Consider the following 26503-nt stretch of genomic DNA (forward strand, 5'->3'; position numbering starts at 1 on the left):
GAAATATCACCGTAAATGGAAGTCTTTATCAAATGTGTGTGTTTCTAGTGGAGTCACTAGCATTTAAAAAAATACATATTAGGCCATACATATTAGGAGCAAGAATGCAGGTCGTCGTAACAGGAGGAGGGATTTGCCTCCCATCAGGGAGGAACATCTTTGCAAGATGTGGAGTCCGGGGCGGACGTAATCTGATTTTGTGGTTTGTGGTGTTATGGTGCGGCCCAAAAGGGTTAATTCTATTCTCAAGTGTCTGAACATCAAGGTGAGTACTTGTTAGGAAGGTGTGCTGGGCATTAGCTTCTGCTGCTTTTAGATTGTGTCCAGTATGGGATTGATTTGAACAAGCTTGAAACCTATGAAAAAGATTAAAACATTGGAGAAAACCCAAAACCTCAGGCTGAAATATGGAAGAAATGTAAACTACCCTCAGGAAGATGAGGTCTATCTTGATTTCTCTTGATAAGTAATTAAATAGATAGGAATAGATACGATGGGGTCACAACATGAGTGAGTGAGAAGATGAAGATAGAGAAGAGGGAGCTCATATATACCATGAGAGTAATCAAAATCATGGGAAGTTGTTCCGGGTTGCTTAAAGGTTGGGTTTCTTTTTTTCTTTTTCTTCCCCCCTGCCTTTCTTCCCCCCCTCCTTTCTCCCCCCGCCCTTTCTTTTCCCCTGGAAATATCTAAATCAAAATATCCAGTATAAAAACAATGTCTCTCCTAAATGAGACAGATGTTTTCTTCACATTAGAAAACCAACAGTCTCCTCTTCATTTGATGTCATGGTAGATTTTAAGTTAACATTCAGTAAGACCCTTAATGCTTTGTATGCAAAGCAAATCAGCTCTTGCGTCCTTCCTTTGGCAAAGTAGGATATCTTATCATGAAAGAGGTGAGTTTTGCTTTAAAAAAAAAAAAAAAAAAAGATGTGTCATAGTGCTGTGGAGCCTGCCTTAGCAGAATCTCTTCGGTCCTAGTAATATGAAAACAGAATGGGCACGGCAGAATTAGGCTGCTAGATAGGGTTGTAGCGAGTTGAACTGAAGTCGTCTTCCTGGAATGAAGAGGAGTCATTCTGCTACTACTAAGAGTAGTCATATAAGCTACTTCTAACTAGGATTTTGTATAAGGCTTGATTTTGAAATATTGGTGTTCTGTTATCAGTTTCCTCTGTTTTGAGGAATAAACAATTTGGTCTTCGGCAGGATTGGTGCTCGTTTTTACATGTTCCTATTGCTTTTGTTAGGTCAAGACTTTTGGTCTTTCTTTGTATGGGTACTTGTCCTTTTTTCCTGACAGTATCAGAATGAAACTGTAGAATGTAATTGGTCTGCCTGAAAAGATGACAGTACCGTCTCCCTCTCTAAACTGGTCTAATTTCTTGCTTTTTGGGTTGCTGTTACAGATTGAACAGATATTTCTGATGAGTCGTCCACAGTGATGCTAGATAGTTCCGGTGAGAGGTTCCAACTAATTTAGAATCCATCTGTATATGTGAACAGTCTAAATGATTCTTTTTGGTATCCAGAAAGATTTATTATGCTGTACCTGACCACAGTAAATTTTACCTGTTTCAGTCTTGCCCATTTATCAAGTTTTATTAGCTGCTTCTGGAGTTTTGATTCATTCACAACCCCTTAATTTCAAGAACTCTACAAGGATTCACATTGCAGGACCTTCACTATCCATCCTGTTTCCTTTGTAGGCAGTTTTCAATAATGTGTATGATGTTTTTAACACAGATGGAGCAAGGGATTCCACTAGGTTGAAAATAGGACCCTTCCTCAAAAAAACAAATGAGGATTGCCACATCGTAAATTACGTGTATTTGCAGTCAGTGTGCAAGTGGATGTGAGCAATGAAAGCTTTTCAAAATTTGTTTTATTAAAGCTGTTTTTCTTTTTTATTCCAGAAGGTACAGCTCTATCTGTGGCAGTATTTGGAAATAAAACAGAGAAATAACTATTGGGCATAAATCTCTTGCAGTCAGATGCAGTTCATCTATAACTGTAGTAGGGAGACCAGAATAAGATTCTGATGAGCCATAGCTTACAAATGAAGATATTTACTGTGGTTCATGCCAATCTGGCACCATTTGCAATACTGCAAATGTATTATTCATTTAACTTTAAGAAAATGTAAAAATATGGATATTACATGGACTTAAACTAAGCTTAAATTTGTAAGAACTTGTTGCTTTGTGAGTTTTGTTAGGGTCCCATACAGAAGAAAAATATTTACCAGTCCTTTTTGCCAAAATGCTATATTTGAATTTGGCTGTCATAACCACATTTCTTCAGAAATCAGGCTTCATGTTTCTCGGACTGTTTGTGGAGTTTTATCCCTGTTGGTTCCTTATGTTGCAGTGGAAATCTCCTGGCTTGTGGGAGTGGGCTTACTGGAGCAAGCGCGTTCTCAGTTTGTTATGGTCCCAAGGCTAGAGTCTGTTTATACTGTAACTGGTTAAAGCTTTTACGCTTGTAGTCCTACAGCTACACCTCATCTACTGGCTTCTTAATCAAGGAAGTATTTTTTCCTGAGAAAGACAGATCTGTTTTTCGGCCTATGGAGGCATCAAAAAATTGCTAGTGAGTGCTTAATGCTTCTCTGGCATCAACTGCGGATGATTGGTGTTGGATGATATCCATGAATAATGGATTACTGAGCAGAGAGTGTTATTGCATGAGATTTTGGGGAGAAAAGGTTGTTTCCTTTTGTTTTCCTGTAGGCACTGGTCACAACATGTGTAGGCAAATTCTGTGGATAAATTAGTATGCATTTAGTTGGTCTTGTGAAACCACTCTTTTCACAGTTAGACTTAAATGGTATTGTAGTGGTTGTCTTATCTGCTTCATTCTTTCAAACTGCAAAAATGCTGTCATGTTTAGAAATGGGTCATAAGAAATATTGTTCCGTAATGTGAAGTAGATGACCAGTCAGTGCATCCTTTGGCTTGTGAGGTGGGACACATCTCTCGGCTTATTCTGCCCCTGCAGCGTTTGGTCCCCTGGCAAAACTAGTAGCCTTTGAAGTTGAGCAGGCTGGCATGTTCCTTGAGAAAATAAGAGAAGAAAAGGTTGTTTGAAACTGATGTGCTAGTACTGGTGTGAAAGAATAATGGCTCAAAGGTAGCGAAGACTGAAAGAGAGAGAAAGGAGTGGATACTGTGTGAGAAAGATGGTGCATAATAGAAATGTCTTGTAATTAGGCAGCTGCTAGGTCAAAATAAACTGCAATGAATGTGTGGTTTTAAAGAACAACCCAGCTGAGATGAATGAATGGTTCTTCTGAATGTAAATAGCTGGAGGTCTGTTGGTGGGCTGCCCAGCTTGCCTGGTGTCAGCCAGCTGCAGTGCATTTTCCAGCCCTGGAAAGAGCAGATGTGTTCTGACCTCACTCCAGTGGAGCAAGAGCAAGGGTCTATGACTTTTTCTTCTGTCTACTCTTGTCCTACAGTGGTTTTCTTGAGCGAATGGATGGTTTTCTCAGAGAATACGCTCTGGCTATAGTCTTATTCAGAAAAGTTCAAGTTAGAACTTTGAAGGCTTTATGATAATTCAGCTTTTTAATAAAAATGCCTTTTTATCAGCTGTGTAGAATCACTTCAGACATGGTTGTTTTTCCCGATTCTCCCTTTGTGACTAGCATTAAGGCCCAGTGTCTATTTGAGTCCTTACAAATGGTATCCTTGTTTATCCAGACGAGCTTTTCTATTCATCTTTGCATTGGAGTCTTAGCAAGTTTCCATTTTATTTATTTCCAGCAAGCTTGCTGCAGGGAGCTGTACTGTTACTAAGTGCTGCAGAAACAGAGAATCCGACATTGAAGAGCAGAGTTACATGACACCCTAAAGGCATAAGCACCATTTATTTGGAGAGGTAAAGGAGCGGACAGTCAGCAAAATTCATGGCTTGATGTTTTTATACAAGGCTAACCCTTATGGAAGCTGCATGCCTGCAGCTCTGCTGGAAAGTAAATGAACCAGGAAAATTCTGTCCTCAAGTTGAGGTAGTTGGTGTATGAAAAACATGGTGGTTTTTTTTCTGATGTTTATTTTGTCATATTTTAGGAGGAGTTCTTAACGTGCTAGTGGTTTTTTGACTACAAATTAAGTTGATAACATTTTTGGTTTTATGTGCATATATGTGGGAGAGGGAGAGACAGTGAGGGTTGTGCTGGAAATGAGGCAAAGATTTGCATTCTTGAACAGCTGATAGTTATCTTAATATTTTGCAAAGACATTGGGTCCAATGAGGGGCACTTCAAATGGTATGACACAGCAGTGGTTCTGTGCTTCCAGTAACCTGCTCATTTTTTTCAAAGGACATAAAATGTTTTGGAGATTAAGATTTTTTTTTTTTTTTTTTAATTGTCTTTAGTGACAGTGTATTTGTGTACTGCTGGTTCGTGCAAGCAGCAGTGCTCACCGAGGTCAACAGGGCTAGCAGTGAAATGAAAGGTCAGTCCAATTGTGCATGAGAGCTTCCTTGAACATTTAGTAATTTCTCTGAAAATTAGTCTTCCCACATCCTGATGCTGGGTGTTGAAGAACTGAGACATGCAAAACTCTATCATAAATTTGATTTATTGCTGGAAGAAGCATAAAAGCCTCTACACTTTAAAATAAGAGTAGTATTCCTTAATGACATCATTGATAATATTCTTTTGATAATACTGCCAGGTGTTTTGGATGCAATTTTTAATGAAGGATAGTGTAGGTGAAAAGCATGTAAAAGAAGAAAATACTGTAAGGAGGTTCCAAAAAACCGCATGCTAGAAAAAGAAGGGTTTTAGAGAGTCAACAAAGTCAGACCTCACATCGGTGGGGCCAGTTCCCTCTGGGCAGTATGGTTGGACAGGGCTAATCAAGTGATGGCTTCTGTCTTGAGGCAGTATGGCCCCTGCCACGGCCACACTACAAGCATTTATCTCCTTTAAGAGGGTCTTTTAGGGGCAGTGTCTGCCTGTTCACAATATCCAAATAGAATACCCAGACAGTCAATTGTTTGAGGGTATGAACTTTATAAGAAGTGCTGTTTTTCCTTTCAGTTTTACAAAAACGGAAGGCTTTGTGCTATTTTGTAATCGCGCAGACTGTGTATGCTGAGTTCTCTGTGTTATTTTTTTATGTAGAAGAATTGTAGTGAGATTGCTTGCAATAACACCACAGTTAGGGGAGAGCCGAGTTCCCACGATATGTACATTTGATTGCTCTGTGATTCTCTCCAGCTTCACTGAATATTCCAGAATATATTCCAAATGGATTAAAAATGATGGACTGTTTTGCCACAAGGAAAGAGATGTGAAGGGCAGATTCTTTTGAAAAACTTAAAACTGCAGTTATACATCCACAGCAGGACCTTGGAAATAGTTGTTTAAGTAGAATTTGTTGTTTCATTGCCAAATAATACTTGCTATCATGACTTTTATTCTAAGGTAATAAAATGTTGGATAATGATACATACTTCGATAAAACGTTTGCCTGCAGTCATTGTTTAATAGAACCATTCATTTCATTAAGTTCACAGTAGTAGAAATTAGCACATTCGGATAGGTAATGATGACATTTATGTGCCATAATGAACTTTTTTCTTTTTGCTGTTTGCATGTAAAATAGCATAGGAAGAAAAGACAGACACCAAAGTTTTTTTGGCATGCTACAAGCTACAATTCTTGACCTGAAAACATCAGAATAATCTGATGGTAGGGATGTATGTGTTAATGGTACAGTTAGATCAGTATACAAAGAGGTTTTGAAACTTTTTGTTTCGGTGGTCTTGGTTTCATACATTTCTCCTGTCAAAGTGGTGTTTGTGGCCTCAAATAAAAAGCAAACTAGTTGTAGTCCCCAAAGCACACCCAAATAGATTGTAAGGTTTTCATCTTAGTGCTTCTCATTTAACTTAGGAGATAGAGGTATTGAGACTGTAAGGAGCTGGGAATTGTGGATGAAACAATCTAACTCAAAATCATTTTGAGAAAAATGGTGAAGAAGTTCCCTTGGGTAAAACTGTGCATCTGCTGAAGATGCTGTTACTCTACTTCATATTTGGATGTGGATAGAGATGTCTGTAATGTTAGTGAGGATTTTGGCCTTGTGGGATTTGCACTGCACAGACACAGGTTTGAAAGTATATATACATTAAGCCAGGGCTGATGTGATTGATGATTTCTTTATCAATCAAAAGGGATACTTCAGTCTTAATTTTCACAAAATAATGAAGACTGAATGGGGATCTTGTTACAGGAGACAAACTGGGATTGAGTGACCATGACTTGGTTCATTTTAAAAAAATGATGAAAGGATAAACGAAAATTGGTTTGTGGCTCTGGTCTTCATTGCAAAAATGGAAAATTTTGACAGACTAGTGAGGCTGAGGGATATGAAAGTCAAGACAGAGCTTGATTTTCGTGGAATGAAAGATGCTAATGCTTTCTGAACCCCAAGGAAGGAAGGGAACTGCCTGAAGAAGGATATAAGAACTAATTGGAAGATCTTCAGGTAATGGAGAAGAGCCAGCTGACCTTGCTGACTTGTAAAGATTTTTATCACACTTATCTTGGCTACATTCTTGTCATTCTACTCAAACCTAATCCCAATGGGTGTTCGTACTGGGATCTCAGCAACTTTTGTATTGTCCTAGAGTCATCTGATGATGAGGTTTTTTTGTTGGCGGACGTGGATCTTACTTTGTCTTGACATCTCAATCCATCCATCCTCAATTTGAGGCAAACAGTGGATAGCTAAGCTTTCAATATGACCACACTTGCCTTGCAAGTAGGCTTTGTGGGTGCACATGGGTTGCTGTGATGTAAACCTTCTGTGGAAATGTTGACTGCTTTAACAATTAGCTTTTCTTTCCTCCTTTTATTTTCATCCCCTGTGCCTAATATCTTTAATGATAGCTTTATGTGGTTGTGGTGCTTCCTACCTGATATTAGAAGATCAATTGTTTTTCTGGTATGTGGGGGGGTTTTTTGTTTGTTTGTGTGGTTTTTTGTGTTGTTGTTGTATTGTTTGGTTGGTTGGTTTTTTGCTTTGGAATTGCAACTGTTTCCATCTCCTGCAAGCACTTGAGACCCAAGCTGCACCAACTGAATTGGAGAAGTGCGACTGCACCCTGTTATCCACAAGAAGCTGTTCCTGGAAGTGTGGTGCTCAGTGAGTTGGTGGATAGCATAGCAGCTTTTCACATATGGTTCATGTCATAGGGAGGGAATGTATGCAGGGACTTATATATACATCACTTATGGCACAGAGCGTGTAAAGGCATGATCTTGGCGTTGGTCAGCTGGCTTTTTGGTGACTCTAAGAGAATTGGCAGGGCAGGATATGGAATGATTGGAGATGAGACTCTGAAACGGTGGGTGGAGAAGCAAGGGAAATGCTGCATGGGGAGAAAGCATTTTGTGTCTTGTGCTACAGGTGTGGCAGGCTTGGGATTAGCTTCACACCGGAAGGGCATAGATCATAACTCTGAAGGGCATAGATCATAACTCTATAGAGAGCTATAAAATCTTTCTTTTGAAAGCTTACTGCATCCTGCCAGTTGCTTAATGCTTCCTGTCTTCCTCCATGCTTGCAAAGGTCCACTTACATGGCACATTAGCTTTTTGTCAGGTGTCTTGAGGAGGAATGTTTTCTTTCAGACCTTAGTACACAGGCTTCAGTTTAAATTCTGTTCTGAATTTTCTTGCTGTAGCGGAAAGTAAAACTACATACAAACTAAAATGCCAGTCACACAACAACAAAAAAAATCAACCTTAAGTAGAAGATTATATTATTAGATTGATGAAAAATGGAAAACATCTTGTGAGCTACAGGACACTGGGACTCTCACTTTTCAACTGATACAGGCAACAGCTAGGAACAGATTTAATGTGCTGTTCTTGGTGAGGTTGTACTGGTTTGCTGCTAACATGTGTCGGATTAAACTGTGTTTAGTCTTGAGCTTGCCAAGGAATGTGACTAGGTTAGCAAGCTGCTTTCTTATCAATCAGGAGTCAAATGATCCAGAAGAGGAACACAGAGTTCCTAGCGAAGTATCATTGGAAGCAGGACAGCTTTACTAATTAGATTCCTTTTATTTTATTTTATTTTTTCACTTCAGTAGAATTCTGCATACAAATGTATTTGGGCAGACTGTGTCAAACAGTACAAATCATTGTTATGATACATTAATCAAGGGCATGGAAGAACAGCTCTGGGAGGGAAGATTCCCCTGTCTTGCATAAGTTTTGATCTGCAGTGTCTCAGTCACCTCATCTCCTTCTCTTAGGACTTCTGGTCCCAGAAGGAATAAAATTTGCTGTCTTCTGGCCTTGGCAATTTCCTTACAGTGAAATTTGTCAAAAGACACGAGATGCCATGGCTAAAGGCAGATACGAAGTCCTAGGTATGCTTTTGTGCAATTAAGAAGTTAGAAATGGTAGTGACTAGAATCTGGATGCAACTATTTAAACATCATATTCTTCATTCATCCTTAGAAACCTATTTTGTATGTCGTGCTCTCATCTCTGAGAAGCGATGGAAGTGTCCATAACCTTGAATGTTTGGAGAAATAATTGCACCGTAGGGAATTAACCTGCACTCATAGGGCAGTGAACCAAAAATAAATGGCGTTGAGGTCTTTTTGTTGTTCTAGCTAAGCACCCTGATGTTCAGATGCTTGTGAATTTTCATTCTGTAATCCCCCTTGTGAGTCCAGCTCCCTGTGCCTCTTCCTTGCAACCCCCTATACCGTCCCTTCCCCTCTGCTGCAGCGCTAGGCTGACTTTGACTGCAGTTCTGACTCTGTCTTTTTCCTGATGGGTTGCACAACAGATCCTCAGTCGGAGCCCTGGGAGTACAGAAAAAAAGGAAAGAATAGCCTTGTGGCCAAGGTACTAGCCTGAAACTTGGATTTTTATATGCTTTGTCAGACTTGTTTTGTAATAGTGCTCAGAAGTCCCTTAGGGGATGGTTGACAAAAGGTATTTTGTCTTTTAATTACCTTTTGAAATCAATGGGAGATTGTATGTCTAAATATCTGCATGGGTTTTATCCTGTATATGTTTGTTTACTGTCTACAAAGGAGAGAACAATACTTTCTTACCTCACAGGACTGTGGGGGAGCAAAGGAGGGAGAGCTCTTCTTCAGAAAGATCTCTATCCTAGATATAAGAGTGCGGTGCTCTGTATTTACCCTAACCTCTCCTCTGAACCTTCCTTCCTTGATAACATCATCTTGAGTAGATAACCTTCTCTTCCTAATATGCATACATATATTATGTATGCACACATTTTCTTTTATATGTATACACATATATACGAATGTACATATAATATATATTAAACATTATTATTTTTATACTTCATATAGTATTTTAAATATATAAAAATATTTTAGTCTCAAGTGAAATACTTTCTCTGTTTTGTGTAACCCCCTGCTTTTACATTCAATTGATTAATTTTTGTTAGGGCTGGGCCATAGGCCTATCTGCAGGCTGCAGAAAGATGTTGGTGTTTCGCCCAGAGCTGGTGGTTGATGTGCTCAGGTCTTTCCTTACCACCCATGCAGCTTATCTCCTGATGATTTATGATTAATAAAATGCTGGGCCCTTGGCTGCTTCTCACCACATGTTTTAATCTGGATGGATGGATGGATGCATCTGAACTGCAACCATTGCTAGGTAGAAAACAGCTTGCTAACACACAATTTAAGGGAAGAAACAAACAATTTATGTATGGTTGAAAGGGCACGGATAATAAGGTAAATGTGTTCTGAGTAAGATGGTCCCTAAGCATTCTTTTCCTGCCTCACAGGCGTTTGTAAAGTGCTTTGAGATCGTTTATATAAAGATCACAATATCCTTGCACAACTCTTCTCAAATTTTCCTCCAAGCAGAGAAGAAACTTTAATATGAATTGTTTCTGTGTAGGGGGCCATGTTTCTTTAGGCTCACAGGATGCTTCACTCACTAGCAGTCACTCTGATTTGTCTTTAAGATTAGTGTGGTTTTTTTTTTTAATTAAAACAGAATGTAAAGATATTGCCCAATTAGAAAGCATTATTGTGTGTTTATAAGTACCCTTGAATGTACTTATCCACTGGGAGCACACAGATATCTGTTGGAATTTAATTTCTCTGCAGCACGTTGGGGGTGGGGACAGAAGAGAAGTAGCCAGAAAATTATGGTTGCTGCAGTAAATACCAGGCTTTTCCCAGTGACCTGCACTGACTGCAGAACTTATTACATCTAATGTAAGCATAAAACTTCTGTTCAGCAATGCTGTTCTCTGGCTGGTCCGTATTTGTACAAGCAATTTATGCGTTCTTGGCTGATTGTTGCCTGTTGTGGGGAGTCGTGAACAAAAGGGGGTGTCACATTTTAAAGTTTATTGTACAAAAGATGTTATGAAATACCTGCAAGGCAGCACTGCTCATGGTGGCAACCATGCTTCGCCTTTGTGGTGTGGTCCCCTCCGAGCTCCAGAGTCATAGCTGTGCAGGCCAGCAGGAATCCTGTAGGTGAATGGTGTAGCCTGTAGCGAGCAGCGTGGATGATGCGTAAGGCTGTTGTTTCAGAAAGCTAACTTTGGAGTCCCCTAGGGTTTTTTTTTTATTTGGGGGTTCCTACAAAGTCAGTCTGTGTTGTCAGGTGGTGACACCCTGCGATAAGGCAGAGGTGGTGAACCTTGTGCTCTCAATCTAGCAAATTCTTTGGAGCACAGTACTGCTGCTGGTACATGGCGTGTGCTGTCCTTGCTCTGGGCCGTCGGAGGTGAACCTAGGGCATTGCCTTCAGCAGCTTGCGATTTTGCTTGAATTCAGTCATTGTTGGCAAAGCTGGCACTTCCACTGAGGTGGCTTTTACCTGACCGAAAGAGGTGCAGCAGCACTTGTCATTCGTGCTTTGCAGTAGCTTTTACCCCCTTGGGGTACAGAGCTGCAGTGAGTGCATCTGCACAACGTGTTGGCCGTGCGTGGCTGTCATGGGCGCAACTCCCCAGAGCTGGCGAGTCTGTATAATACAGCAATTCCTGGTCTGGTTGTACCCAACGCAGTTTGACTGACTCCCTTCCAACCTGAGAAGCTGGCTTGCGGGTGGCTCTGAAGAGTGGGCAGAGGAACAGCCGTATGAGTAGAATACAAAGCTTTATGGGGTCACCAGCGTTCTTTTATCTGGTTTGCAGGCTCTCTAGCTGCTGCTATTAGGTATAGGAAGAAAATGCTTCTTTGTGAGGGGATGTTTTACGTTCTAAACAACACCTTGTTTGGGTGTGTGGTTTGTTGGGTTTTTTTGTTGTTGTTGTTTTTTGTTTGTTTGTTTGCTTTTTAAATGTAGTGTTTCTGAAAGGGGTCCTGGCAGTAAGTATGAGCCGCCAGCCTGAGCGGTTCTTTTGTACTGATGCTTTTGAATCAGTTCCTGTGTTAGTGTATTTCCTAGGGAAGTAGCCAAGATAGGATTATTCAAACCTCAGATAAAATTTATTTATTTTATTAGCAGCAGCTTCAGTATCTCCAATTTTCAGCACTTGATGAAGATGCAGAATTTGCTTTTTGCCAGAAAGCCTTCCTGTGTGTTTCCATGTGTGGATCTTGTTTCCATGGCATCAACCTTTAAGCTCGAGAAGCATTGGTGGGAGCATTAGCCAGTGAATAGGCATTAGGAAGCAGCCCTGCTCCCATGTAGGGCTCTGACGTGTGGTGAGGATAAAGCTATGGGGTATGGCGATGATTTATGCATTTTTAACAGTCAGGGCTTAAAGCTTTTCCTGCCTGCAATATTCTGGAATAGAAGACTTGATGCTAGTGCTCTTGCAAAGGCATTGCCTTTCCTGCTGCGTTGTCTTGATTTTTCTGAAGATGAGTCCGTCCTGGAGTGTGCTGTGACTTGAATTATTTTTCTTGCCCTATTTTCCTGAATCCTTTAATGTCTTGGCTAAGCACCTCTATCCCAAAGAGTCTGTTTTGTCTTCCTTGCTATTATTGTGCTAGGATGGCATTGACCAAATGTTTTCATGTCACAGCTGTGGTGCGGGTACATCGTGAGTAGTAGTAATTGCAGTGTTTATTTGTAACACAATCGCTCAAACTAGTCTGTGTGTCAGTCTTGGGTATCTCTTCTCCAGTAAATGCTCAAGCACAGTGGGCTGAGTACATGGACTGTTTTGTTAACTTCTATGGTTTTATGTTATGCAGACATTGAGGTGATTGCAGCAGTTTCTCTGGCCGTAAAAACTATAAAGTTATGCACACACAAAACCATATAAAATTTTGGTGGTATGGACTTCTGTTTGTTAATATACTTATGCCTTATATTTTATCATTGCAAATGTACTTTTAAGAAGTAGAAGAATGTGCTTATTAATTTTCTCCAGCTCAGTAGTACGTGTAATTGGCAGCTAGGTGTAAGACAATTGACCAGATACAGGATTTTGAGGGGATTGCTCATGTTTTAATTTAAAACTTGAGGACACTCAGCAGGGTAACCTTGTGTAAGATAATGTCTGTATTATGTCAGACAATTATGCCAGCAGTGACATTGCAAAAGAATTCAATGGGAGAGACAAGCCCTTGCAGTAGGGCAGCGGGCTGCTGTCCGTGCTTGTGTTACCATCATTTGTGAAGAACTTATGAAAGCTTAGTGAATGATACTACGTGATATATGCTAAAGCAACTTGAACATCTAACGTTCACAGCAGCTGCAAAGAAGAAAGAAAAATACACTGAACTATGAGTTTGCTTTGCAAAGAAATTGATAACTGATTTCCATCACTAGTGATCTTGGAAGAAAATGTTTGCATTGGTTTCTTTCTTTTTTTTTTTTTTCCTGCAGCTTTTAAAAATTAAACCAGCCTGCTGCTAATAAAAGAATTGAGTTCTATGGTACTTTTTTCTCCATTCTAGACAAATTACCATAGGGATCGTATCACTTTAGGTTTATCACACTGAGCCTGTATACTTTGTGCAGTTCTACAGGGATCATCTGGAAAAACAGTATAGATAAGAGAAATGGAGATCTTCATTGCCCTTTTGATTCCTAGCTGTCTCTGTATGGCTCTGATCTCGCAAAGGCTTAATTTGCGTTGGCTCTATGCCTGTGAATAGTCTTGTTGGATCCAGTGGATGTTGTCAAGGATGTGATGTTTTTGCAGAATTGTGGTCAGTCTTGCTCCTAAGGATTGAAATGTCAGTGGTGACTGCATTTTGAAAAGAAAATGCCTGTTTATTAACAAAACAAACAAACATAGCCCCCTGCCACCAAACCCCTAGGTGAGACTACAAATGAAATTTTGTTTAAAAGTGAGAGCACTTCAACGTTGATTTTGCATCCTACAAACTGTAGTGGTTTGTTTCAGGTTAATTTTTAATTTCCTGTCATAATTGTGGTTGTCTTCCTACTGGTAAGTGGGTTCTCTTATTCATTCATACTTCTTTTTCAGATCGCATGTGGCTCAGAGCATAATCTGGCAGTAGTTGGTAAGTAGCTTAATTTTATATCAAATTGTCTCACCTTTTTTTCATTTTTCAGTAGCCCAAGATGAAAGAAAAACATGCACATCAAACATACTGAGTGATTAAGGGCATTGTGTGCAGCTGAAAGGAGGAAAGTAATATATAGATGTGGAGGAAAGAAGAGGAGAAACCAGTAGCATAAGTAGTGATGATGAAAAGGTGCCCTTGTTGACCAGCCCCTGTAAGGAGAGAGGGGTTGATGGATGTAACAGCAAAATACATTTGCAAAGTCCTACAGCCTGGTTTAGAATGGAGCCATTACAACAGTTCAAGCTGCGGATTCAGAGTAGCATCTAAGCTTGAAGCTGGTCAAAAGTATCTTTGTTTAACATGGAAATTCTCAATGAAAAAAAAAAATTCTGGGTCTTTTGTTGTCCAAAGCTTGGAAACTCTTCAAAATGTCAATCAGTGGTAGTCAGATTCTTTCGTGCATCTTAGTATAATGCAGCTGTTGTAATAATGATGAAAGTACTAGGAAGCTAATGTTGGTGGAAAAATTAAATTTTGTGTACTAATTCCAGGAACAATCAGATTCTTGCTTTCATGTGATGACTTGAGAACTGAAGTTTCATATGTGATTGCTATTATTTATAATTATATGTTTAAGAACATTTTTAACTCTAGATTTTCATTATAAAGGAGGTCAGCATAATTATCCCCATTAATAGGCAGGGTGAGAGAGTTGAAGAAAGGAATTCTATGCTAATCACAGCTGGAAATGAAACAGCCTTCTAAGTTTCAGTCCAGCACTCCATCTACGTAGACATTTTTGATTGCCACGACTGATGCTTTGAGATGTTAAGTGAAGAATTTCTTTGATTTTCTTAAGTGTGGTGTGACAGGTATGGAGAAACCAGCTATTTAGTATCCAACCTGCATTCCATGTCCTAATTTTTTAAGGTATTTATTTTAGCTTGGTGTCTTATCAGTTTCATTAAATGGCCACAGAGGTGGTGTTGTGTATATGTAGTATATTTCCATATATACTGTAGTATATTTTCTAATTATCCTTTTACAGTTAAACCTCGTAGCAAACTTCTTAAGTTCTACTTAGTTTATGGGTGGCTTTAAGATAAGATTTTCCCTTTCTCCCTACTTGTTCAGTGTCACATGCCTGTATTAATTGTCAGGCTGGTGCTTCTGAATGTCGACTGAAGAGCAATCTGAAGAATCACATTGTGTTTCTTGCTGAATTGATGAAGTAAAAGTGTACTGCTAGCAGATACTGCCAGTGTGCATGAAAGCAAAGCATTGAGTTTGAACAACCTTCTCTCTCCTTATGTCCTTTTAAGCTTTCTGCCTGCTAGGCAGAAATCTCTGGGAAAAAATGGGTGGGGGGAAAAATTCTAGCACTAAGTTACAATAAACTAAGAACTTTGCATATGTGAAGAACATCATATGCCTATCTAAGCTGTGTGCTACACTCGTTGAATTAAATGGGAAAATTATCAATGCTGGAAGCTAGTCAATTGTATTTTAAGGACAAAAGAGATGTGATGTTACTTTTTTTTTTTACTAAAGAACTATGATACATTTTATTCTTGAAATTAATTTTTACATGTGCTTTTAAAAGGTTGACTTTTTAGAACATCTTGTGGTAGTATTTCTCTGATCACTTGTCAGTCTTAGTTCAAAGCTGTCAACTGTTATATTCCTTAAAGATATCACACAGATTTCCATAAATACGTCTACTTGATTGTACAATTTTCTAATAACTTATCATTCAAGCAGAGTTTATTTAGGACAACTATATTATCAGTTTCTTTCTTAATTAGCAAATGCCGGAATGATTGAGTTTTAGATTGAAATAACTCAAGGTCGATACAAAAGGTAAACTGAAAAGCAAGCCTTTAACAGTATAATATTCTAGTCACTATTTCTGGTTGTATATACAAATGTGTTTGTGCTTTTTTTGTTGCATCATCTTTTAAATAGAAACATTTTTAAGACAGAGAGGGTAGATTTATGATTCATTTCACAAATGCTAAAGTTATGTTCCAGTCATCTTGCTGATGATACAAACTGTTTGATTTGTAGGACTGGCAAGCAGTTAGTTTTTTCATGTTACTTTATATAGTCTGCATCCATTTGTATGGTTCAGTTATTTGAATTCTCTTTTCTTGCTTTCTTCTACTGAAGTCAGTGCAAAATTTGGCTGTTCTCTTCACTGTGATGGCACTGACTCCTTTTTCATGGGTAAATTGGAAGAAATTCAGTTTTCATTTGATCATGAGGTAAATGTTTGATATAAAGGAAAAGGAAGTGTGCGATATATCCAAATATACCTACCTTCCTAAACTTAATGAGTTAAAAGTAATAATTAGTACGTGAAAAAGTCTAAACATCTTCACTTCTAGCTCTTGGTGAAAACACATTTTTCGTTTTGGTTTGGGCTTGTCTTGTGATACTAATTCTAAAATTTGCAAGTATTGTAATATTTTTCATGTTCATATGACCTTTCATCACTCGAAAACAAAAATCCCTGCCTAATAAGAAAAAACCTTGCACTTTTCACCTTGATCAAGGATTAACCATCATGGGAGCCAGCCTATTTTTGATTGGAAAAAAAATTAATAGTTATTTAATAAATGTTGTATAACATCTCATATCTGAAAAACATATTCCAACACTGAAAACTGTGTATGTACTTACTGAGCACAGCAAAGACTGGCTTTTCAACCTGAGTACGATAGCTGCACACGATAGTGCATTAAACTTCATGATATTGACAGAATCTTTGAATGATTGAAATACATAAGGAAACTAAATCACTGTGACAAAGTTGAGCTTTTCCAGGTTTGGGAATCTATAGTGTTTTCAACACTGAAAAAGTAAGGAGGTTTGATTCTTACCCTAAAAATCACGTGATTAAAAATGGTATTTATGGAGAAGGCTCTTATCATGTTCCTACCCACTCCCCACTAAAACTTTGATCCTCCTTTTTGTTGTTGTTGTTGGTTTTTGTTTTGTTTTGTTTTTTTTTTTGTTTTGTTTTTGTTTTGTTTTTTTTTTTGTTTTTTGTTTTTTGTTTTTTTTTTTTTTTTAAAAGAGAATAGTTATCCTTTAAGAGAACACTCAACATGCCACATGCGGCTCATACAATGCTACAACTTAAACAATCAAGCAATATTAACTATGCAAAAGTAGAATTGCTACAAAACATGCATGTCTTGGCTGTACTGCAACCACAGGGCACAGGACAGAATGCCTTGAAGAGCTTCCAAATGCAAATGTCTTATTTCAATAAAAATTAAACACAGAAATTTTATTCGAGCCTCCTTGAAGTAGTAAAAAAAAAAAAAAAAAAAAAAAGAAGTTATTACAAGGATTACAATTCTATAGTCTGGCTCCTCGAAACCTTGCTAAAGCATAATATCCCTTTTTGGTCTTGCTTTTAGTCATTTTCTCAAGCTGTATAAACCAATAAAAATCTTCTAAAAGAAAGATACTGGAGGATGTGTAGGGAGAAAGTACTTGTTTTAAAAAGTTTAAAAGCTTATTAGCTTCACTTGAAGTTCATCTTTAAAGCAGCCTTCAAAGGGGAGTTTGGGTCCCCTTGACTGTATGTTTATAAGCGGTTATTTCTAACCTGGTCTGTGTGTGCCTGCAGCGGTGCAGTGGCTGATACCAAAACTGATTGGTGATTTTTCTGCTAATGTAATGGGTAACTTGGACACTTTAAATATTTTTGTGTGTTTGGAAGAAAAAGACATGAACCTTTCAAGTAAATATTTTTTGGTCTGCTGTTTTGAAGGGGAAAAGTCTTTGGACGTGTGGCTACTTCAAATAGTGAAAATGGCTTTTCCTTGCACTTTCATAGTCAGCGTGGTGAATTCTGACTTCTGCTCAGGGCTATGTTATTTTCTTGCATGGATGATGTAAAACTTCCTTCAGTGAGATAGTCCACAAATCCCGGCTTTGATACCGCTGTGTAGTGACCCACACCGCAGGGGCACCGTCAGTGCAGGTGACGGTGGTGCAGCAGTGTTCACAAGAAGAAATTGGGCTTTGTGATTACTGTCGTCGTGCAGTTACTCCCCTGATACTTGTCTCTGTTGCCTCTGGACTTTTTTCTTTTCAGGTTAGCTACTGCTAAAAAAAGCACTGCTTTTTCCCTGTGAGTAACGGTAGTGGAGAGGGCACCGTGTAATTAATGTTACAACAACAACAACAAATCCGAAATGCCTAAGCTGGCCACCCAACCGTAAGCGTGTTTTGCACACAGAAGCACAAGTGACATTGCACACGGAAGCACAAGTGACATATGAGGAGACAAGTCCCTTTCTGACCACATTGAGCCCCATTTCAGTGTGTTCAATGCAACAGCATTTTCATACAGCATTTTTAAAAAACAGGTCTCAACTTTCCGCTAAATAATAGGCCCTTCCAGAAAAGGGACAGATTTGTCTCCCATAGCCTTTTTTGTTTGCTGTATTTTAGAATGTGTGATCTATTTCAAGATTCTTTCTTCTCTGTGGCTCGTGTGCAACTACTGCTGTAAATATCATGACATGGGCATTTGTGTCGCTCTGAAGCTGCAGTTCATCCAGATGGAGAGTAAACAGTAATACTGAATTTAATGGAAGAATAGTCTTTGTAGAGGAAATTAGGATGAAATGTCCCTCCACTCAAATAGCAGGTTGTGCTTCAAATGCTCTGAACTAAAGTGTGCAGTAGTGTTAGAGGGGCAGTAAAAGAAATATTATTCCATAATCTGTTAAAATATGCTCCTTACGGTCTTATACCAGAACACCACAGCAATTAGGAGCTGGAAAACGAATGTGATCAAAGTGATCCCAAACTTAAGGAGCTGGTAAAACACATCCTAAAACGGTGGTGGTGTTAATGGCATCCCAAACACTTTGGTTCCACATTTCGTAATAAGGAAGCTGAAGGGTTACGTGGGAGCTGCTACCTCTTAATGAACGAGGTCACGTTCTTTTAGTGAAGTTCCATGATTCCAACTAAATTATTGTATAAAGCATCAGTTGAGGAAGTACTGTAACAGATTATGAAAGGCATATTCCTATGGCAGAGTGAGCACCAATGGGGAGAGGAGACTGTGCAGTCTGATGGACGGATCTCTGCATTATGCTGGCAGTATTATTTAGATGTTCGCAGCAGCCTTACGAAGCGGCAGATGTAGTCATGTGTCTGACATTCGGTCCCGGGGGACTCGGCAGTCTGTCATAAAGAGAAAATCATAAATTCTCTCTCTTGCTTTTCATGTTGCTGTAGTATTTGGAGGAATCTTCAGCATTCGCAGTGGAGGGCACTGGTGTTCAGCAAGGAGCCTCAGTCTGCTAGTCTGTTGCTTTATTTATTATGCATGAAAAATCCCAGTGCACCCAGGGTCTCTATTGTGAAGGTTTCCTGGCAGACCAGCATGGAGTCATGTTGCAGCACGCTGTCTCTTTGCATTGCAGCACTAATCACATTCTCTGCTTATTAAAGGGCACCTGGCAGGACTTTGAGTAACCATCGCTGTTGTCATTTTCATGGGGGTTGTATGTCGGCCTTCTAAATTTGTTCTCTGGCAGAGCCATTTTGTATGTCACTTAGCTCTTAATGTGGCTTTGACTGTTAAAATAGCACTTCGAAATATAAACTGCTTTAGTTATGTTCATTATAAAAAAGCAGCCTTGCTAGTATCATTAACTTGAGCACCTGTCTGAGTGTTTTCTACAGAGCTAGATACAGATCTGACATCATGGTTTTCCTGTCATGTTTAGATACAGTGAGCCCTAACAGTGCTGTTCAGATGTCTTTTTGCTTTGTGTTACTTTTCCGTGGACTGTTTCATGCTCCAGGCAAACTAATTGTTCCTCTGGTAAGACAGAAGCTGAAAATGAATTTCAGTTGTCCGATTTTTTGTTATTTCCAGCAAGTTATCCCTACAAAATTTCATCCTCTGATCTCTCTGAGCTTCTTTTCTAAGGGCTAATGGAAAGCTAAGCTGCCAACGATTTTATGAATTTGTGGGTGTAAGGTGATGAGGAGAGAAATGAGGAAATGCTAATGTGAGCATTTGGAAAAGCCTTCTGATGGGCCTAAAAAAAGTTTTGTATCAACCAAATTGTCTAAAGTCAGTGGCTGCTGGTTATAGGAAAGGGAGGATATTTTGCTGTGAAAAGCTAATTAGATCCACAAGAAAAAATGGGATCGCATTGACTCCCTAGAAAGAAACTACAGAGTTTAGGATAAGATCTGGCTGTACTGCATCTTTTATGACTGAAATGAAGCCTAGATTTTACAGCTATTTTCTCTTCCAGGCTTTGTCACTGTATTGATGCATATTTTGGGTGATTTGACTCTGCAGAATGCTTTGTTCATCTTCCTCTTTTCTCTGTGTGGCTTGTCAATTTACACTGTGAAATCTTTGGAATAAAAACTGCCTCTTAGTGTATTTTAGCACTGCCTAGCATAATGGGACCTTTTTTTTTTTTTTTTTTTTTTTTTTTTTTTAAATACTGCATTACAACTAATAATAGTTGCAGTCACTTTCCTTCCTTTCAGAGAGGCAATTTTAAAATATAACTAATCTTGGTGTGTGAGTGTCTATCTTAATTTATGTCATTTAGCATATAAACAGGTAATAATGCAGTGCTTGCCATATAGTTTACAGTGTGGTTTCCTGTTGTTACCAGCTCAGGCTCTGAAGATAAAAGCTGTTATTTTTCTGTATAAAAAGCTCACATTTCTTGTAAAATTTTTAATTGAACTTTACATATCACTGTGATGTCAGCTTATAGTTTGTCTAGAGTTGAGCTCTTGTGCACTAACTGTCATTATGTTTCCTGCGAGACACCACATCACATCTGCAGAGATAATTCTGCTGCGTCAAGAACGCTAGAAAAGATGGGTAAGAGGCAAGCATGCAATATTAACCTCTGGTGACAGCTAAAACCGTCAAGCTGGAATTATGAGTGGCAGTTAGAGGATATAATTGTCATAGGAAGCTAGCAAACAACCAGCAAATGCTACCAAGCAAGCGCTTCACGTGAAGCAGAATGAGTAGAGAGCTCTTGCTTGCAGGTATTGGTGAAAAGGAAAAGTTGTTCCACCTGGTTTTAGAAAATTATGGAGGATGGGAAGACTCTTAAGAGTAGGAGCTACAGTACAAATGCATGCAATCCTTTGTCAGAGGGTTCGCTGGATGGATACTAAGTATTTAGAAAACAAATTAGATTTTATCGTATTTGTTTACTCACAGGTTTTAAGTGGAGCAATTACTTTAAAGCAGAAGAAAAATATATCCAATATACGTAAGGCATATTTATCTTAATATTCAAGGAAGCAAGCCGGAGTAAGAAAAATAGTCACCCTTGCTCACCAAAGAAAGATTAAGTGTTTGTTGCCTATAAAATGAAATAAAAGGAAGGGCAAATATCTGGCTTCAGGGAGTCATCTGGAGCATGTAGGAGAGATGCTCACCGAAGTAAAAGCACAAGGCTAACAAAGCCGCTGAAAGCACTTGGAAGTGCAACAAATTAAGGCTTCAGTACTGTCCTATGGAGCAACGCCTAAGTAAGCTGTGCTGATAATTCTGGGTTCTGTACATGTAACAACGTCAACACTTAAACTGCTAATTGTATTGTTGAGTAGAAATTTTGCAACTTAAGGGTTGACAGGAGGGAAAGGCAGTTTGTATTTAGAAAGCTGGTGTGAGGGGTGCCCTTACTGTGCTATGGGATTTGTGGCTCTCCAGGAGTGAGTATCTTGCTGTACAGCCTTGGGTTGACACCTGCGTGTTTGTGTGTGCTCGCTATCCAGCTACTTTATGGAGCACTAAGAAATTTGTCTCTCAGTACACTAATAAATATGTGTGACCTAGCTTAGTTAGTTACACGCTATAAGCAAATAATCTCTGAAGCTTTTTCTGCTGATATTTTTTTGTGTGTGTGTGTCTTACTAACACCATCTTAAATACTTTTGGTAGCTTTCTGCTTAATAAAAACATCTGAAGTAGGGATTTTTTGAACTTTCGAGATTGGCTTGACCATGAGTTGGGGTTTTTCACAAATGCACATTTCAAAGTCATCCTTGCTGCCCAGTTTTGGGATTTTACAATGCATTTTGGGCACGTTCTCCAACTGCTCCCTCTTAGGTACGAAGGTCAGAAAAATCTTTTAAACACTAACGCTGAAGGCACAGGTGCTGCCAGTGACATAGGTCTGAGAGATGATGCTGTAAGGATACATATGAAGTATTGCAAGGCTGGTGATGAAACAGGGACGCTTCTGGAACAATACACGTATCCCTCACATGGCTGTAATTGCACAGGACTAAATGCATGCATCAAAGCAGGCTTCTTGAAGCTTTTGTAAACCAAGGTGGATGGGGAATTGTTCCTTCAGCTTTCCATAAGGGCAGATCCTCTTTCCCCCCTTAAGGAATTAGGACTCTGAACTTAAAGGTAGTGGAAATTGTAGCGGAGAAAATCTGGAGGTATTAGCTGGCAAGCAAGATTGTTTTACTTACTAATAACAAAGTAGCCATTCAAGCTTGCAAGCCTGGAGTAAGCTTTCAGGGTAAAAATAAAGCAATTTTATTAAAAAACATTGGCTTTAGAGAGTTGAGTTTTTAAAAAAATATTAGGGCAAAAAAGTCAAACCAGAGATGAAAAGTTGACATATTTGTAAAAATTACCTTTTACTTGTATTTGCTTTTTGAACTTGTTTCACTCAAATACTTCTTTGTGGAAGAGAGGTAACAAAGTAATTAAAATAAAAAATGCTTTTGAGACTCATTTCACTATTGTGCTTTTGCCTGTGCTTTTTGCAGAGTCTCTGAGGAGCAACCAGGCTAAACCGGGACTTTTATTATTTCTGAGAAATGTCTGTGCCTCATTTTATTTTTAGATTGTTGGGCTTATTTGAACAGTGAGAAGGTGAGAAGGACTGAAAGCTATACTGAACAGGGCTTTAAGAGACATTTAACACAGCACATTTAACATTTCTTGTGGAGCAGCGAGAAGGGTTGATATATTCATGCTAATCAAGTAAATCAAACAGGAATCAGGTCAAGCATGTTATAGTTGTTTATGGCACGGTCTCAAACATAGCTGTCGTTAGCAGGAAGCTGAATGAAGTGAGAGACTACTGCTACATATAAAGGTCTTGGTGCCCATCAGCCTTTGAGGAGCAAAATGCCTGTATTACCTATGTATTTGATCGAGATAGCTCTAAACTTGCTAAAGATGGTAGCACGCCTGTCAGTGTTCTTAAAAGCAAAGAAACCCAACCAACAACAACCACAACAACCGCCCCCTAAACTGTAGTGATTTTAAAAAACAGTATGCCAAGTCCTTCTTGATAGATTTATTTATTTATTTGTTTGTTTTCTTCTTGCAGATGAGATAGTGACATTTGCCCTAGCTTAATAAGTGTTCTGGCCTAAATACTCCTCCCCTTCACAAATCTAATAGAATAATTACCTTGAGAAAATAATATATGATGTATTGATTCTGGCTTAAACATTGCTTGTATATATTATAACACTGATTTGCTAAATTAAATGTTTTCTAGGAAGGTCTTCACATGATGCCAGGAATTCGTGTTGTAGGCTTAGCTCTCTTCTCTCTCCCTTTGTTGCAGATTTAACATCTTACTATATCCCGGCTCTGTAGCCTTGTATTGGAACAAATTACTGGATTACTATAAAGTGATTATGATAGGGAGTACTAGCCCAAGGCAATAGGTGGAAGAGGTAAAACTGTTGGGCTGTTCTGTGAGTGTGAGGTTACAGCCATCATACACCTTTTTTTGAAATAACCTTCAGCCAGCTCATGTGATGCTGTACCACAGTGAAATTTCTGATGCATATACCAGCTGTGAGAGTGACTGCCAGTGTCCTCTATGGCCCTTCCTTTGGCCTTCCCAGACCTGGGTTCCTCTGGGGAACTTTGCAAAATGTAGCAGATTCTCAGAGTTTTGATATTATGTGACCGGCAGTGCTAGTGACTTAAAAATCTATAAGCTGTTCTCAAATTTCCTCTTACCTTGTAAAAGAGAATCAGGCTGTTCCTTATCCCCCAGAGTACCACTGCCAATGAGATGCTCTGTAATGCAAGATACAATCCTTTTCTGATGAGTGAAGGCCATACATGGCTAGAAGATTTCAGTTTCTGTTTTTCTCTGTAGGAAAGAATTTCTGTCACTCAAGAACTTTGAATAGAAAGGATTCTGAACCTGATGAGCTTTCTTTTTTTTCCTTGTGGATGATGCTTGGAACAACAACTTAAAACATGGGGAAATTCTTCTATTAGGATACGTCATTAATCATCGCCCCTTCTTTAGGCATTTTGCTATTATTTTTTAAAAATATTTAACCCATCAAGACCTTGGTGACAAATCTGAATTGCCAAAAGATTGAACAAGTAAGCAGATACTTTGCTGTAAATGTCGAAGATATTAAACTGAAGGTTGTCTTCTTTATGCCTTTGATTTTCAGTGACAACCAGCTGCTCTCTCGCTGAGTTGAGACATCTCAGATAATGGGCAGGATGACAAGCAACACAAATCCATATAATAGTTTAATTCCGAGTAGGGAGCTCACTTGGCTTGAAAGGTATGTTTGCTTTGGCTTACAAACTTCCTATTTATTGCCCCTGAACTGTTTCCTCCTGTGTGCTTTCTCTTGTACTGTTTTTTTCAGTTCCAAGCATTTCAGGGTCTTTTTAAATTGAATGAGATGAAAGGTGTATCTCTTAAAGCCCTGCAACACGTTGTACTTCTAAATGAACACATGGGACACTTGGTGTGTGATGTGTCAATAGTGAAAGATGTGTGTATGCTCAAGGCGTAAAGACTGTTTTGCAGTATAGCCTGCTGAATTTTGCTGTATTAACAGAATCTTGGTAGCTGTTACATTTGCCAACATGTATTTTTTGTGATATTGATTTAATAAATGCTTACTTGCAACTCCTGTAAAATAAATTGCTCCCTAGTTTTGATAGGAATAATTAATAATTTGTTACTGTTCCCTGCTGATGTAATATAGTAGATCAAATCTGTGATCTCTGCTTCAAGGGGAGTTCTGTAACTGACCCCTCCAAATGGGATTATTTCAGAAATCACAGTTGCATATGAATTCATCATGTTAATGCGTGCTTCACATTGAACATGCAGGATGATATGTTATGTATGACACATTCATAGCGCTCACTGGTTCTCTATGATGTAGACCTAGTGCATGGCTAATTCTGGCCTTTTCCTAGAAACAGATGTTTGCTTAGGCAAGAAAAGTAAGTACTTTATTTATGTTACTTTTCTACAGAGGAGGGGAAAAGTCTCACCAGTCTCTGTGCCCTGCCATGTGTTGCTGGACGGCCCTCTCGCCGTCTGATTTGTGGTCACTGAACATGGCTTTAGTCTCCTCTATTACAGAACTTTTTGGTGGGTAATGAAAGGATCCATACTGGAGGCGACTTTTAGACATGCTTGTTTAACCTGGAGTCTTCCTTTGGTGTCCCAGTAGTGCAGTTCTCCTGTTCCTCTCCTGTAGAGGAATGCCAGGCAGGAAGAAGGCAGCTGCAAGTCTCCCTGTATCCCTGTGCCAGAATGGAGTCATAATCAGGGTTGTTACTCTGTGCTGCTTTTTTGGGTGCATTTAGCCAGTCATAACTTTAATGCTCATGTAAATTTCTTCTGTAGGCCCAAAAGAGAAAAAATGTTAAAGGTATCAGGATTTTATATCCTTGCTGTTCTAAGACCACTCATCCTATTTTTAAGCTGCTTTTTTTTGGCCCTGAGACTCATTTTGCCACCTACTAATGAAAGGAGGCAGGAATCCAAATGTATTCTGCTTATATCCAAGTCTTGTGTTGCCTGCCATTTACAGCAGGAGCAGTATGATGGTTTGCTGTCACTCAGATATCACTCGGATTCCTTCAGTCTCAATAGTGCACTGTTGGTCGACTTAACTGCAAGGCAAGATTTTTCCTAGGTAAATTCTGGATACCCTAAAATAAAAAAGCCTGCATGCTACCGTATAGCCCATGTAGATTTGTTGAATAAAGAAGCAGCCACTTTAAATTTTTTTTTTTAAGCACTGTAGTAAAGAAATCTTGTTCTGTTGACAAGTTCAGCATGAGTCTTGTGCAGTACTTCTCTGTCTGCTTGGATCCTCCTCCTTCTCCCATCTGTCACCTTCTCACTCTAAGGAAAGGAAACTCCATTCTGTCAAAGCAAAGTGCCAGTGAAAAATGGGGAAAGACTTCTTAAGAGCAGCTTTTGGATGAGACCATTCACTGAAATCAAAACAAATATAATCACAGCTCACTATAGTTTTGCCTTGAATACCTAGCAAAAGGTTAAGGCTAACACATAGTAAGATGCAGTCCCTCCAGTGAAGGATGTGCAGTTCAAAAAGGCAGGAGAAAAAGAGGGAAGCAGAAAGGCAGAATCGCTTACTAATGCCTGTGATCGGTGCTCCATGGCAACCTGTTCCTTGCAAGGGAAGCAGCATAAATACCTATTAAGCAAAGGGATTCCCCAGCAAGCAAATTAAATGCCAGAAATCGAATGAGAGTTTGTTGGGTTTTTGTTTTTTGTTTTTTGTTTTTTTCCCTCTAGGTAATTAGGATAGCTACCATTAAAGTATCATAATTGAATCGGATGGTCTATAACTCTTTTGAAGTATGAGATTTACCTCATTTTGAAGTATCCTGCTTCAGAGGTTGTTTATTTCTGTATGTTTACTATTATTAGCTTTCTTATGCTTTGTGAAGTTGTTGCTTTCTAACTTTGAGGTTTGTTTCCCTCTGCAAAGACCTTTTGGTTGCTTCTGCCTGATGCTGACTTGCAAATTCAGCGTGAGCAGTTAAAGCCTAAGAACGATGAACTTGTATTATTACAGGGACTTTGTGCATTCATTTAAGTCCCCAGGGCTGGAGCTCAAACCTGGTAACTGTCCTGACTAGAAACAAATGTGCTGAGTTTCACCCTAATCCTTAAGAAGCATATGTCCACAACTGGCTATCTCTGCCTGTAAGA

General features: G+C 39.0%; 1 protein-coding gene across 1 annotated transcript in view; it reads left to right on the forward strand.

Moving 5' to 3' along the window:
- The window catches only part of SERGEF (secretion regulating guanine nucleotide exchange factor), a gene marked incomplete at its 3' end in the record, with an annotated part of 156329 nt that overhangs the window by 77304 nt on the left and 52522 nt on the right, over positions 1 to 26503 (forward strand). The window contains 1 exon segment of the mRNA XM_082318233.1: positions 13436 to 13472. Within this exon segment, the coding sequence (XP_082174359.1) occupies positions 13436 to 13472 (37 nt within the window).

The sequence above is a fragment of the Platalea leucorodia genome (assembly GCF_965183815.1).
Source record: "Platalea leucorodia genome assembly, chromosome: 7".
Lineage (NCBI taxonomy): Eukaryota > Metazoa > Chordata > Aves > Pelecaniformes > Threskiornithidae > Platalea > Platalea leucorodia.